Raw genomic sequence first — 11,575 nt, 5'->3', positions numbered from 1 at the left:
TAAGTACTCTTAGGTCACGTAATTACTAGTATAACGTACTTTACTACCGAGCGGGCTATACTACCGAGCGGGCCACTTTTACTAAGAACTGTACCACTTCTATAGATATAGCTATATAACTACTATTATAGCGTAGATTATCTTTAAAGGAGGCCAAACTGACCTTAGCTATATAGGCTACGAAACGCGACGCGATAATCACGAATCGACTTGCTATAAAGGTATACGACGCGTCTCGAACTATACTAGGGTATCGATTGAATAGACGACCTCCTCGGGGTGACTACGAGCCTAATTCGAAGAAGCTTATAGAGCTAGAAGAGAGGGTGATACTTAAGTATATACTCGAGCTAGATCTTAGAGGTTTCCCGCTATTAAAGGCTAGTATACGAGTAATAGCCGATTTATTACTATAAGAGAAGGGTCTTAAGCCCGCTAGTCTCAATTAGATAGACGGGTTTATTAGGTAACATCGTGAGCTACAGGTTCGTATAATCCGTAGATACGATCGTTAGCGAGCCCTAATTAAAGATCTAGACGTTATCGAGAAGTAGTTCTTGCTTATACGTAATATAAAGGAGAAGTATAGTATCCTTAACTAGGACACCTAGAACTTCGACGAGACAGGGTTTATAATAGGTGTCATTACGTCTTAGAGCGTCGTTACGGGTTTAGAAAGGCGTAGTAGAAAGAGGAAGGTTGTTCAATAGGGCAATAGAGAGGGAGTAGAGAGATAGCGTATTAGATAGCTCTTATACGAAGCGAGATTAGTAAGCTACGTAAGTCTAACGAGGCCCTTATATAGCGGAAAGCACGAAAGCGCAAGTACATTCAGTCTAGAGGGTCTCTAACCTTCGATAAGGCGTCGTAATTGATACCTCTAGAGGATACTAGGAGGTAGGAAGTAAGTAGAGAGTCGCTAGATAGTGTTCGGTTAGTACTAAGGCTACGACGCTATAAGCGATATAGCGAGTCGGGGTATAACGTACGTACCTATTAAGTAGACTTACTAGATAGCGAAGAGTCTAAAGAGGAATTGTCCTCCTAGTAACGATTCTATAGGATGTCGTCGTGTTAAGATATCGTCGTAATTAAAGTAGAAGTAGTATAGTTCTTAGTAAAAGTAGCCCGCTCGGTAGTAAAGTACGTTAGTAGGAGTAAACTAGTATAGCTTTGCTATACTTTAGGGCAATATGTCCGTACTATTAATAGTTAAAACATTAGAGGATTCTATAGTTACTTTAATAGATTTCTATATCTAGCCTTTTAAAGTCCTAGTATAACCCTTAGTCTAAGACCTTGTTTACTTACTCTAGTATTATAACCTATAAGATTAGCGAGGAGGCCCTCTTGCCCTCCTCTATCTTCTTCTTAACCTACGCTATCTTTATGATCTATAGTCCTAGTACTATTACCTAGTTTTGCCTCTAGAGGCTTAGTATATCCCTTTATATATTAAAGGTTTGTAGGACCCTATACGTAATTACTATATACTATTAATAGGAGACTTTCGCTATACTCTCGATCTTTAGTATCTACTCCTTATTCATTTCGAGGGCCTTCTTGTCCTATATATATACTATAAACAGCTTGATCCCTTTATTATCTTCCCTTACTCCTACTATTCTCTTCACTCCAATCTTCTTAACTATCTCCCTCCCGGTTATCTTTCCTATCTCTTCCTTCTCTTTCTAGTCCGTAATATAGACTCGTAGTACTATACTTTAGAGGGGGTAGGTTAGCTCGTAATTATTACCTAGGTCGTTAGGCCCTAGGTCTGTCTCGAGTCTCTTTAGGGGTTATTTCTCGCGTTTCGTTTTACTACTTTGATTGCCCTATTGATCGTAGTACTTGTTTGTCGTTTAAGCGCCTTTAGTCCTCCGAGTAGTTCGCTTATTACTCCTTTTAGTACTCTCTCTAGAAATCTCCCTTCTTCTACCGCTACTATCTCTTCCGCCTTCTTATAGAGCGTCCTCTACTCGTCTACCCCTTGCTCTCGGTCGTCTACTACCGTCGTCGTCGCCATTTCAGTTCTTCCTTTACTTAGGCTTTTACTACTACTATATAGTTAGCGAACTTAATAGTTATCCTAATCTTATACGTAATATATACTACGACTTATCTACAAAATACCGGGCTTAAGAAATAAAGTAAGCTTTAGTTTGCCTATAATTTAGAGAATCTTAGACGTACTATATATTACAATATCCCTACTCTTATAGCTTCGTCTAATACTATTAGTAATACTTATCTAAGTTAGAGCCGCTATATAAGTACGACTCGAAGTCGAGATATAACGAGTATTCTTCTAACTTACTAGTCTATCTATAGGTCGCTTTAAGGTAATCTTAAAGTATATATAGTATTTAGTTAGCTTTATAGTTATCTACGATAGACTAACTATAGTTAGCGATAATAAGAGCGCGAGCTTAATACTTCTTCGCTTCCTATACTTTAACCCGCTCTTAAAGCTTATAGTCTTCCTTATTCTTATAAAGAGTAGGCTTAGGCTTTAGAGGGTTAGCTATATCTCTCTAGAGCTAGTCTCTATATAGGATAGACTCGATAACATCGGCCTATCGTAGGTAGTCATCCTTACCCTATAGCTTACTAATATCTAGTATACTATTAGTACGATTAACTATAATAGTAGTACTAGTACGAGTCGCGGATACCGCTTAGTTACGTATAAATTTCTGAGTCGCGGATTCTTAAGGTATTATTACCGCTTAGTAGGCTAGTAGTACTTCAAGTCTAGTAAGGCTACCGTTAGTATTAATATCTATCTACCTATAGTATACTAACTAGGTATTACTATAATACTCGTCGAGTTATCCTTACTATAGATCTCGAGTTTACTACTACTATAGCGTTATATTGCGTCGCGTATATCGGCTATTAGTTAGTAGGAACAATTAATATTTTATATTGAAGGTACGTATACAATATAGTATATCGCGCGAGGTACCTATAACTAGATAATATAAGTAGATTAATATGTTATAGATCTATAAAAGTAAGAAAGAGAGATAAGCTCGAATGCGGAAGGAAGAAAGCACGCTAGAGGCTTGGCATCCAAAGAACTGATAGTGCTGTGAATCAGGTGACTTGGGTACCATATTAGTCAGGACTTGGCACACACACCCTATATCAGCAATATCTGTAGCTACTATAGATACATCTTATGCAATTCGGAAGGTATCTGATCACCCTTATTGTTTCATGGTTCAGCAAGCTTGTACACTCGTCAATCACCCCTACAACAGGTTATGAGCCCGGGTGCTCCTCTGCCTATTCGACCTGAAGCCTGAATTGTCATCAGAGCCTCCATCAAGGATCAGCTTGCTTTGCTGGTGACCCTGACCCTGCATTTGCCTTACCTGTATCCAATCGATTCAGCAACACCTGCAGGAAGCCGAGGTCCCAAGCATCAATACCAGTGGTACAGCAGAAGAGCTAGGCCCAAAATGGAGAGCAGAACAAACAACCACAGCAGCCTGGCCAAATCCGCCAAGGACAACCAGGTGCTGAAGAAGGGAGTCCAGTTCCAAGCCTGGAAAACGATGCCCCTGACAGCCCTTCTGGAGAACGATCTAGCTGGGCATGTCTTCCATGATCTGGACTGGGTGGACAAGGTTTCAATGCCTTCCCCAGCAACTTATGGGGGAGAGACCACACCCATTGGGCAGGATAGCCCAGGCTATAAGGCTGCATATAAGAAATGGAAGATCAACGATATGAAAGCATTTGGTTGCATCACATCAAGACTTGATCCAAGCATAAGGCCAAACCTTGGTGAGGCAGACAAGTCTGCCAAAGAGCTGTATGATACCATTGCAACAACCTGGAAACCTGTGGTCACAATTGATCTATATGATGCAATGAGGAGTGTCAACAAGCTAAAGCTTGATGAGCTTTGCCCAAACACCCTCAGATACTGTGAATCATTCCAATCCTGGGTACATAACCACAGGATTGCTCTGGATCAGTTCATAGTAACCTCACAGGTGGATAACAAGAAGAAGCTTAAGCCTCTCTTTGTTATGCCAGATGGGTACTACAGACTTAAGTTTGTGGAGGGACTGAACCATGTTGAATGGCTCAGAACATAGAGGCACAACAATCCTCCAGAAACCACATCCCTAGGGACCATGATCTCCACCCTCAGAAGGGAACAAGTCCCAACATCCATCAGGACTGGACTTGTTGGGGGAGCTTTTGATGATGAGGATCTGTGCACTCAATGCACCTATAAGCACACCAATGCCAATTGCTTTAAGCAGCATCCGGAGAAGAACCCCAGGAGCAAAGGGAAAGACCCTAGGAAGGGGAAAATCCCAAAGCAGAAAGCCCAAGGCCAGAGAGGTAAGGGAAAGGGCAAAGCAGCAGCAGCTGTTGAAGATGATGACCAATCAGAGTCTGACACCCCTCAGAAGCGAGATGCTTTTGATGAAGGGGAGCAATCAGACTTCTGACTACCTCATGGGAGAGCAGGAGCAGCAGTGGCAATGGCAGCAAATGAACTGACCTATGGAAGAGCCGCTGCTGCAGTGCTTAGCCTGCTTATGTCAGACAAAATCTTGGATACAGGCACTTCCTTTCACATCACCAATATGCTGGATGACCTCATCAATGTGAGGCGACTGCACAAACCCAAATGCTTCTCCCAAGCAGTTGGACGATCCTAGCTGTACATTGAGGGAGACATGGAAATTGTGTTCAAGAACCAATTTGGCCAGAAGCAAACCTTCATGGCCCGCAATGTCCTGTACTCCCCAGATGCTGATGCTACATTGATTTCTGCAGAACTTATGTTTAAAGATCATGGCATCTATATGGACAGGCCATTAAACACCCTGCTCTAGAAAGGCAAGCCAATGGGCTTGCTTACAACAGTCAAGAATGTGACTGTGCTCAGGAACTTCCGCATTAGGAGAGCTCCAAAGAGCAAAATCAACAGATCAAAACTGAGAGGCCTTGCAGCACTTGCCTTTGCCTTGCCAAGAGCTGACACTATTAGATGGCACCAAAGACTTGGGCACATTGGCAGCACCTTGCTCAATGCTACGAAGAGTACAGCAACAGGCCTTAAAGGAATTGATACTGCAGAACTTGGACACTGCGAGCTATGCAAGTTGTCCAGGTCACAGAGAGTTGTTTTAAGAACTCCTAGACCCTTGGCACTCTATGCCCTTGATGAATTTCATGCAGATCTGATTGGCTCAATTGCGCCAGTATCCTCACAGAAGTACAAGTACTGTCTGATGCTCACCTGTGCAAAGACAAGGATGAGATAGTGCATACTATTGGAGAAGAAAGATTATGCCCCTGCAGCAATCAAGGCATTCTTAGCCAAGATGTGGAACTTCTACAAGAAGACCCCCAAGATATGGTTCTCTGACCAAGGAGGGGAGTTCGACAACAAGGAACTTGCTAGGGAAGCCCAGGCTGAAGACATCAGATGGGAATTCTCAGCCCCATACACTCCTGAGCAGAATGGGATTGCAGAAGCTTCCAACAAGGTTGTGGTGAACAAGGCAAGAGCTATGATGATAGACTCTGGCCTCCCACAATTCATATAGCATTTTGCTATGAAGCATTCATGCTACATTACCAACAGACTCTACAACCTTACCACCAAGAAGATCCCAATCCAGGACTTTGAAGAAGACCTTGGGCTGGGGGTCAGGGAGGTTGACCTGAGCAACATCAGGAGGTTTGGGTGCAAGGCATTTAGAAACTTGGACAACAAGCAAGATTCAGCCAAGTTTATGCCCAGAGCAGAGATATGGTGGTATGTTGGATTCCAGGAGGACTCCTCAACCAACTACCTGCTCTGGAGACCAGTCTGGAATGGGAGGATGTGGACAGATGATTCCAAGTTTAGACCCCACTGCGCCTTCAATGAAGACTGCCTATTTGGCCATCCATACCCTGCTGCCCAGCAGGTCGCTCACGGGGAGCCATCTCCAAGAGATCAGAGCTCCCAGCTTAAAGCAGTAGATGATGGGTGTGAAAGAGAAGAAGTCCACCTCCCAAATGGATCCTGAAGACTCCCCAGATGTCCCAGGAGGCCCCTCAGCAAGTCCCAAAGAGCCTCACTCTCCACAAGGGCGCAATCACATGCCCCAACATGCGCCCCAAGCGCGTCACACCTCTCCACAGAATGGACAGGAGACTGAGCAGCCCCAGGGGGAGCTGCAGCAGCATAGTGACCCAGCTGGACAAAATGGTGCATCAACAGAAGACTCCCCAGAGCGCCAAGGGGAGCATGTGACATTCTCACATACGCCAAGAAGCGCTTCCCCCCAGATCCAGGAAACCACTCCTGAAGAAACTGTCCATGGGCAACAAGCCCCAGAGGACTGACCTGACGACCCTGACGACCTCATGACCCCATTCCATCCTCAGCCCCATCTTGGCAAAAGAAAGAGAGGTGATATGGTGGAATCAACTGTCATGAAACAAGCAAAGGTCATTCCTGAGGCCACAAGAAGAAGCACCAGAGAGGGCAGAGTCCAGCATGACTACAGAAGACTTGCCAATCAAGGACTTTCTGCAGCAGCTGCAGAATCTGCACCCAAGAAGGAGAAGTTGAAAGACCCAACTTCCCTCACTAATGCCCTCAGCAGGCCTGACAGAGCTGAATGGGTCAGGGCAGTCAGGAAAGAATTCACATCTCTTGAAGACACAGAATGTGTCCAATGGATCCATATGTCCAAGGTCCCAAAGGGAAGGAAGCTTCTCTCTGGGAAATGGGTACTTCATTACAAGTATCTGCCAGATAGAACCATTGAAAAGCGCAGAGCCAGATGGACTGCAAAGGGATTCACCTAAAGACTTGGGATGGACTATGTCAACACATTTGCACCCACCCTAGGGCATACTACTGGCAGAATCCTCCTGGCCCTGTGCATAGTGCTTGGCTGGAAGAGAAGGCAAATTGATGTGGAAACAGCCTTCATGAACCCCAAGATTGATAGACCTCTCTTCATCAGACCACCTGAAGGAGCTGAACTGATCAAGAAGAATGCATCAAACCTGGTCCTGGAGATCAAGAAAGGGTTGTATAGATTGAAACAGTCAGCCAACCTCTGGTACTATGATACAAAAGAGACTCTTGAAGCTCTTGGCCTGAAGAGGACAGATTCTGATGCTTGCCTCTTTCAGGGGGAGGACATTCTTGTCCTCCTTTATGTGGATGACTTCCAAATCTTTAGCAAATCTGAAAAGGGGATTGACAACCTCATTGCTGGCCTGAAGAAGAAGTACTCCATCAAGACTGTGGACACCAACCTCTTCCTTGGCATACATCTGAAGCTGAACAAGAAGGGAGACCTTCTCATCTCCTAGAAGCATTATGCTTTGGAGAAGCTCTAGAAGCATGGCCTTGACCAAGCCAAAAGTGTCAAGTATCCCCTTGACCGCCTGTATAAGAAGCATACCTCATAATGCTCTATCCAGGACTACAATCTGTTCAACACAATGATTAGGGAACTCCAGTATCTGGCTAACTAAACAAGGCCAGACATCTCCCATGCCACAAATCACTTGGCCAAATTTCTGGCCAACCTATCTACAGACCAAATTACAGCTACAAAGCATGTTTGGAGATACATTGCTAGAACAATTGACAAGGGCCTGATCTTCAGAAAGAACTCTTCACTGAGGCCTAAAATCTACACAGATTCAGACTTTTCTAGGGATCCCTTAGGCAGATCCACATCTGGGCTCCTAATCAAGATGGCTGGAGGCCCAGTAGCATAGAAATCTGCCCTCTAGAAAGAGGTAGTGCTCTCCAGCACTGAGGCAGAATATGTGGCCCTCACTGAATGCTGCAGAGAAGTGATGTGGATGAGGAACCTCCTACAGGAGACTCAAAAGATGACAGGATGGAAAGCATCCCTATCCAAAATCTTTGTAGGCAACCAGTCAGCTATCAAGCTTGTAAGGGATCACTCTAACCACAAAAGGACAAAGCATGTCAGGCTCAGGAATCACTTCTGCAGATGGATTCATGAGTAAGGTGTTATTGTGGTTGAAAATATCCTAACAACCCTTCAGCTGGCAGACTGGCTTACAAAGCCAAAGTCCCCAAACCACATTCTCTAAGAAGGCATTCACGCTGAGGCACAATTTCATTTGTCACTGGATACTATAGGAAATTTCATTTGTTTAAAGCACATTCATTTGTATTAACTGTTAGAGCTATCTGCTCATCATCAGGGACCCATCAGGGTCATATCATGGCTGCCTTTCAAAGCAAGCCATCTTATAACAAAGGAAAATGATCGCATAGAAGTCTCTCTAGACCACAATGAGGAAGTTGTCTCATCATCTTGTTAGCCCAATTCTCCTTGGAGTTGCTCATCATGCCATCCCAGAAAGCATCATCAGTAGCTAAGCGAGCCAGAAGATTACGGATGGCAACAATTGCCTCATCTCTACTGGCTGAACTCTGATATGGGATCCTCAGCTCAAGCAAGGCAGTTCTGGACCCGTCACCAGGAGCTCGTGGAGCAGTGATGCGATAGTCAATCTCTGCTGGGAGCAAGTTGGTTGGGTTGACTGGCTGGCCCATGCGAGTCTGGGACAAGCCAGGGGATGGAGGATTCTGGGATGGGCTTGGGAAGCCACTACCAGTGGGAGATCCTGGGTAGGAGCGATGACCTGGGGACTCGCGTGGGGAGAGAGCAGCATTGGCACTGCAGAAGTGGTATGAAGAGGGAAGAGTTGCTGGTGCTACAGGAAGTTCTTTTAAGCACGCCTGCTTATGACACTTGCTACTGCCTGCTGGACCCTTCACAAGAGAAGCTTCCAATTGCTTCCAAAAGAGTCCAAAAGAGGAAAGATGAAGCTCAATAAGCTCAGAAGTGGGGCTATACAGCCATTCTGGCACCTGATGATTGTGATAACTGGAGCAGTTTGGCATATGCTAACATGTGCAAGACAGCTGAAGTGATGCACATCTGAAGGATATAGGAGTTGCCTGCACCTACTAGGTCTATGGGGTCATCCTGGCAGACAATCTGCCAGCCTGAAAGGGGAGTGTTGTGAATCAGGTGACTTGGGTACCATATTAGTCAGGACTTGGCACACACACCCTATATCAGCAATATCTGTAGCCACCATAGATACATCTTATGCAATTCAGAAGGTATCTGATCACCCTTATTGTTTCATGGTTCAGCAAGCTTGTACACTCGTCAATCACCCTACAACAGATGGGACCCAGCATCAAGTCAATCAACACTTCATCCTGACGATGCAGCGCAAGCTCGGGGCTGCGGCTCATCGCCCATCATAATCCACGCTCCAACTGCCAGTCGCGAAGCGATCTTGTGTTGCGAACCGCAGCATACGTTCTCCCCGCTATCGAGACCTTCGGCGCTGAGCTTGCGGACACCTCGCTAAACCTTGCGACATGAGAAAATGATTGACGCTGCGAACGACAAAGTGCGAGGATTGTGGTGCTCAGATATTGCAGTTGCAAATTTTGAAGGGTGGGCTCGAAGATGGTGCGATTTCGTCCAATGATAAGCTGAGTGTGGTGTAGAAAGTCGTCAGTGCGGCGTTCCGTGTACTCTAGCAGTCTTGCATTGGTGACGTTCACTTCTCGAAACCTCGTCATGCTTCGAGTGTGTAAGGATAGGCACATGTGCAGGAACTGATTGGAACCTGGACGGTGAGGGAAGCTTATGTATTACCATATGGGAACGGACTCGGATGTTGAGTTTTGAATTCCTTCCGTTCTGCAACTTGCGAACATACTTCAACTTCTATTAGTCGTTGTTACTACTATTAATGCTTTGACTGCTCGTAAGGACTGTGTATAGCACACCATGGCTGCAACATTCGCCACTCTCTGGGTCAAACGTGGTACCAGCTATTCGAAAGTCAGAGACCGAAACCACCTCGCGAGGATCTCCACACCGCACTTACGGATCTAGTAGCTCTCATAGCAACCCGTCGAGTACGCATATTCATACTCGTAGGAGATGGTGTATGGCTCGCAGTCCCTAGCAGTAGGTCAGTACACAGGGTGGATCCCTCGAAGCCAATTGACTATACTCACTTTCCTTCCTTCTTGTATGGGAGCCACTTCTTGCATTTGGGGTACTTCGAGCCACCCAAGTGACCGTCCCACTTGTCGCTGCTGGTGTAGCAGTACTTGTACTTATAGGCAAATTGGAAGTCGTATTCGGCTGTGTATGGCTCGCATTGCCTATGGTGGGTTAGTACACTTCGCTGCTATAGCTCAGCTTGTTCGACTAACACTCCATCGTCGTTCGTGTATGCTTTCCAGCCCACGACGTCATCGAACAGGCCGAGGCCGCCTAGAACACCGGCGACTACACCGCCGACTCCGGCAAGCGCACCGTCTAAAAGACCCTCTTCACCACGTGCCTGTATGGCGACAGCCTGCGAACATCAGTATGCAGAACAGTCATCGCATTGTCTGAGATGCACGAACGTCCGCCGGACCCGCGGCTGGCATGGCCATAGTGGCGCTGACGAAGAGCGCAAAGGCGGCGGTGATGGCCTTGTATTGCATGCTGGCGACTGTGGCGAGCACAAGCGGTAAGGAGGAGTAGAAGTGGACGCGCGTTTGTACGGTGGGCTGGAGTGAGTGGTGCGAAGCGAGAGGTGAGCGATGTAGACAGAAAAAAACGACATGGCGCGTTCACTGCTTTATGTCTACGTCTTCCTCCTCTGACATGCGTAGGCAGCCTGCCTGGCTTCGTATCCAAAGACTGCTTGTTAGTGCAAAGTATGGCTGATGACTGGTCCAGATCCCACTGTTGGCGTTGATGCGAGAAGCATATTGACAACCATGTCCATTGTTCCCTGGCTGCTGGACGAATCAATGGCGAGCACCGCTCCCTGTCCACCTCAGGTCAGAAACTATTAGGATCACCATCAGGGTCCAGCACCTGGCGTAGTTTTTTGAGATGGCCCCAAGATGCTGGCGAGCTCAGCAACTCCGTGGTGGAAGATGAAATTCAATCGCGTATGCACAGTTCATGACCTGGGATAAGGCTGTTTGCAGACCTTGTGCACTATCGAATTGACGGAAGGCATAGAGTCCGACGCTTGGAAGCTCCCTTTGCAGTGGTCGAATACGAGACTCAATCTCATTCGAGCTGAAGATGCAAGGCAAGGCTGAGGAGCTCTGACCAGCCGGATCACGCGGAAATCTGTCAAATGTCGTTTGCGTCGGTAGGTGAAGCGTTGTACCAGGATCCTTGGCATGTCGTCTTCAGGACCAGGGTATCGGCGTTCAATTGTTGAGGACGGCTGACCCTGGAACATGCCAAGATGAGCCACAGGAACAGGCTACCTAGCAGGCTGCCAGACCAGACGAAACATGCCGGGGCAAAGAAAAGTTGTACACAGCGATACTGCTGCTTGCGCGAGATAGGACCGATACAACACTCGTATATCGTCAATGGGCTATGTCTCGTGCTACGTATGCCACGTGTGTGAATGCCAAAGCATTGTTTGGCAGTTATGTGACTCATGTCGTGTCTGACATGCTTCACACCAGAAGATGTACAAGCTTCGCCGCACCCTA

The 11,575-nt window shown here is 46.2% G+C and overlaps 2 protein-coding genes across 2 annotated transcripts; one reads left to right on the top strand and one right to left on the bottom strand.

Moving 5' to 3' along the window:
* Positions 1 to 5,357: 5,357 nt before the first annotated feature.
* CLAFUR5_10168 (uncharacterized protein) lies at positions 5,358 to 5,582 on the top strand (the record flags this gene model as incomplete). The annotated part of the gene is made up of 1 exon (XM_047909316.1): positions 5,358 to 5,582. The coding sequence occupies one exon, from the start codon at positions 5,358 to 5,360 to the stop codon at positions 5,580 to 5,582; it is 225 nt and encodes a 74-aa protein (XP_047764367.1).
* A 4,364-nt stretch (positions 5,583 to 9,946) lies between these two features.
* CLAFUR5_10167 (uncharacterized protein) lies at positions 9,947 to 10,555 on the bottom strand (the record flags this gene model as incomplete). Its single annotated transcript, XM_047909315.1, has 4 exons — positions 9,947 to 10,019; positions 10,076 to 10,225; positions 10,277 to 10,422; positions 10,475 to 10,555. The coding sequence occupies 4 exons, from the start codon at positions 10,553 to 10,555 to the stop codon at positions 9,947 to 9,949; spliced, it is 450 nt and encodes a 149-aa protein (XP_047764002.1).
* Positions 10,556 to 11,575: the final 1,020 nt, after the last annotated feature.

Source organism: Fulvia fulva, chromosome 7 (genome assembly GCF_020509005.1).
Source record: "Fulvia fulva chromosome 7, complete sequence".
NCBI lineage: Eukaryota > Fungi > Ascomycota > Dothideomycetes > Mycosphaerellales > Mycosphaerellaceae > Fulvia > Fulvia fulva.
Note: the sequence above shows the minus strand (reverse complement) of the source record. Positions and strands in the feature narration are given on the sequence as shown.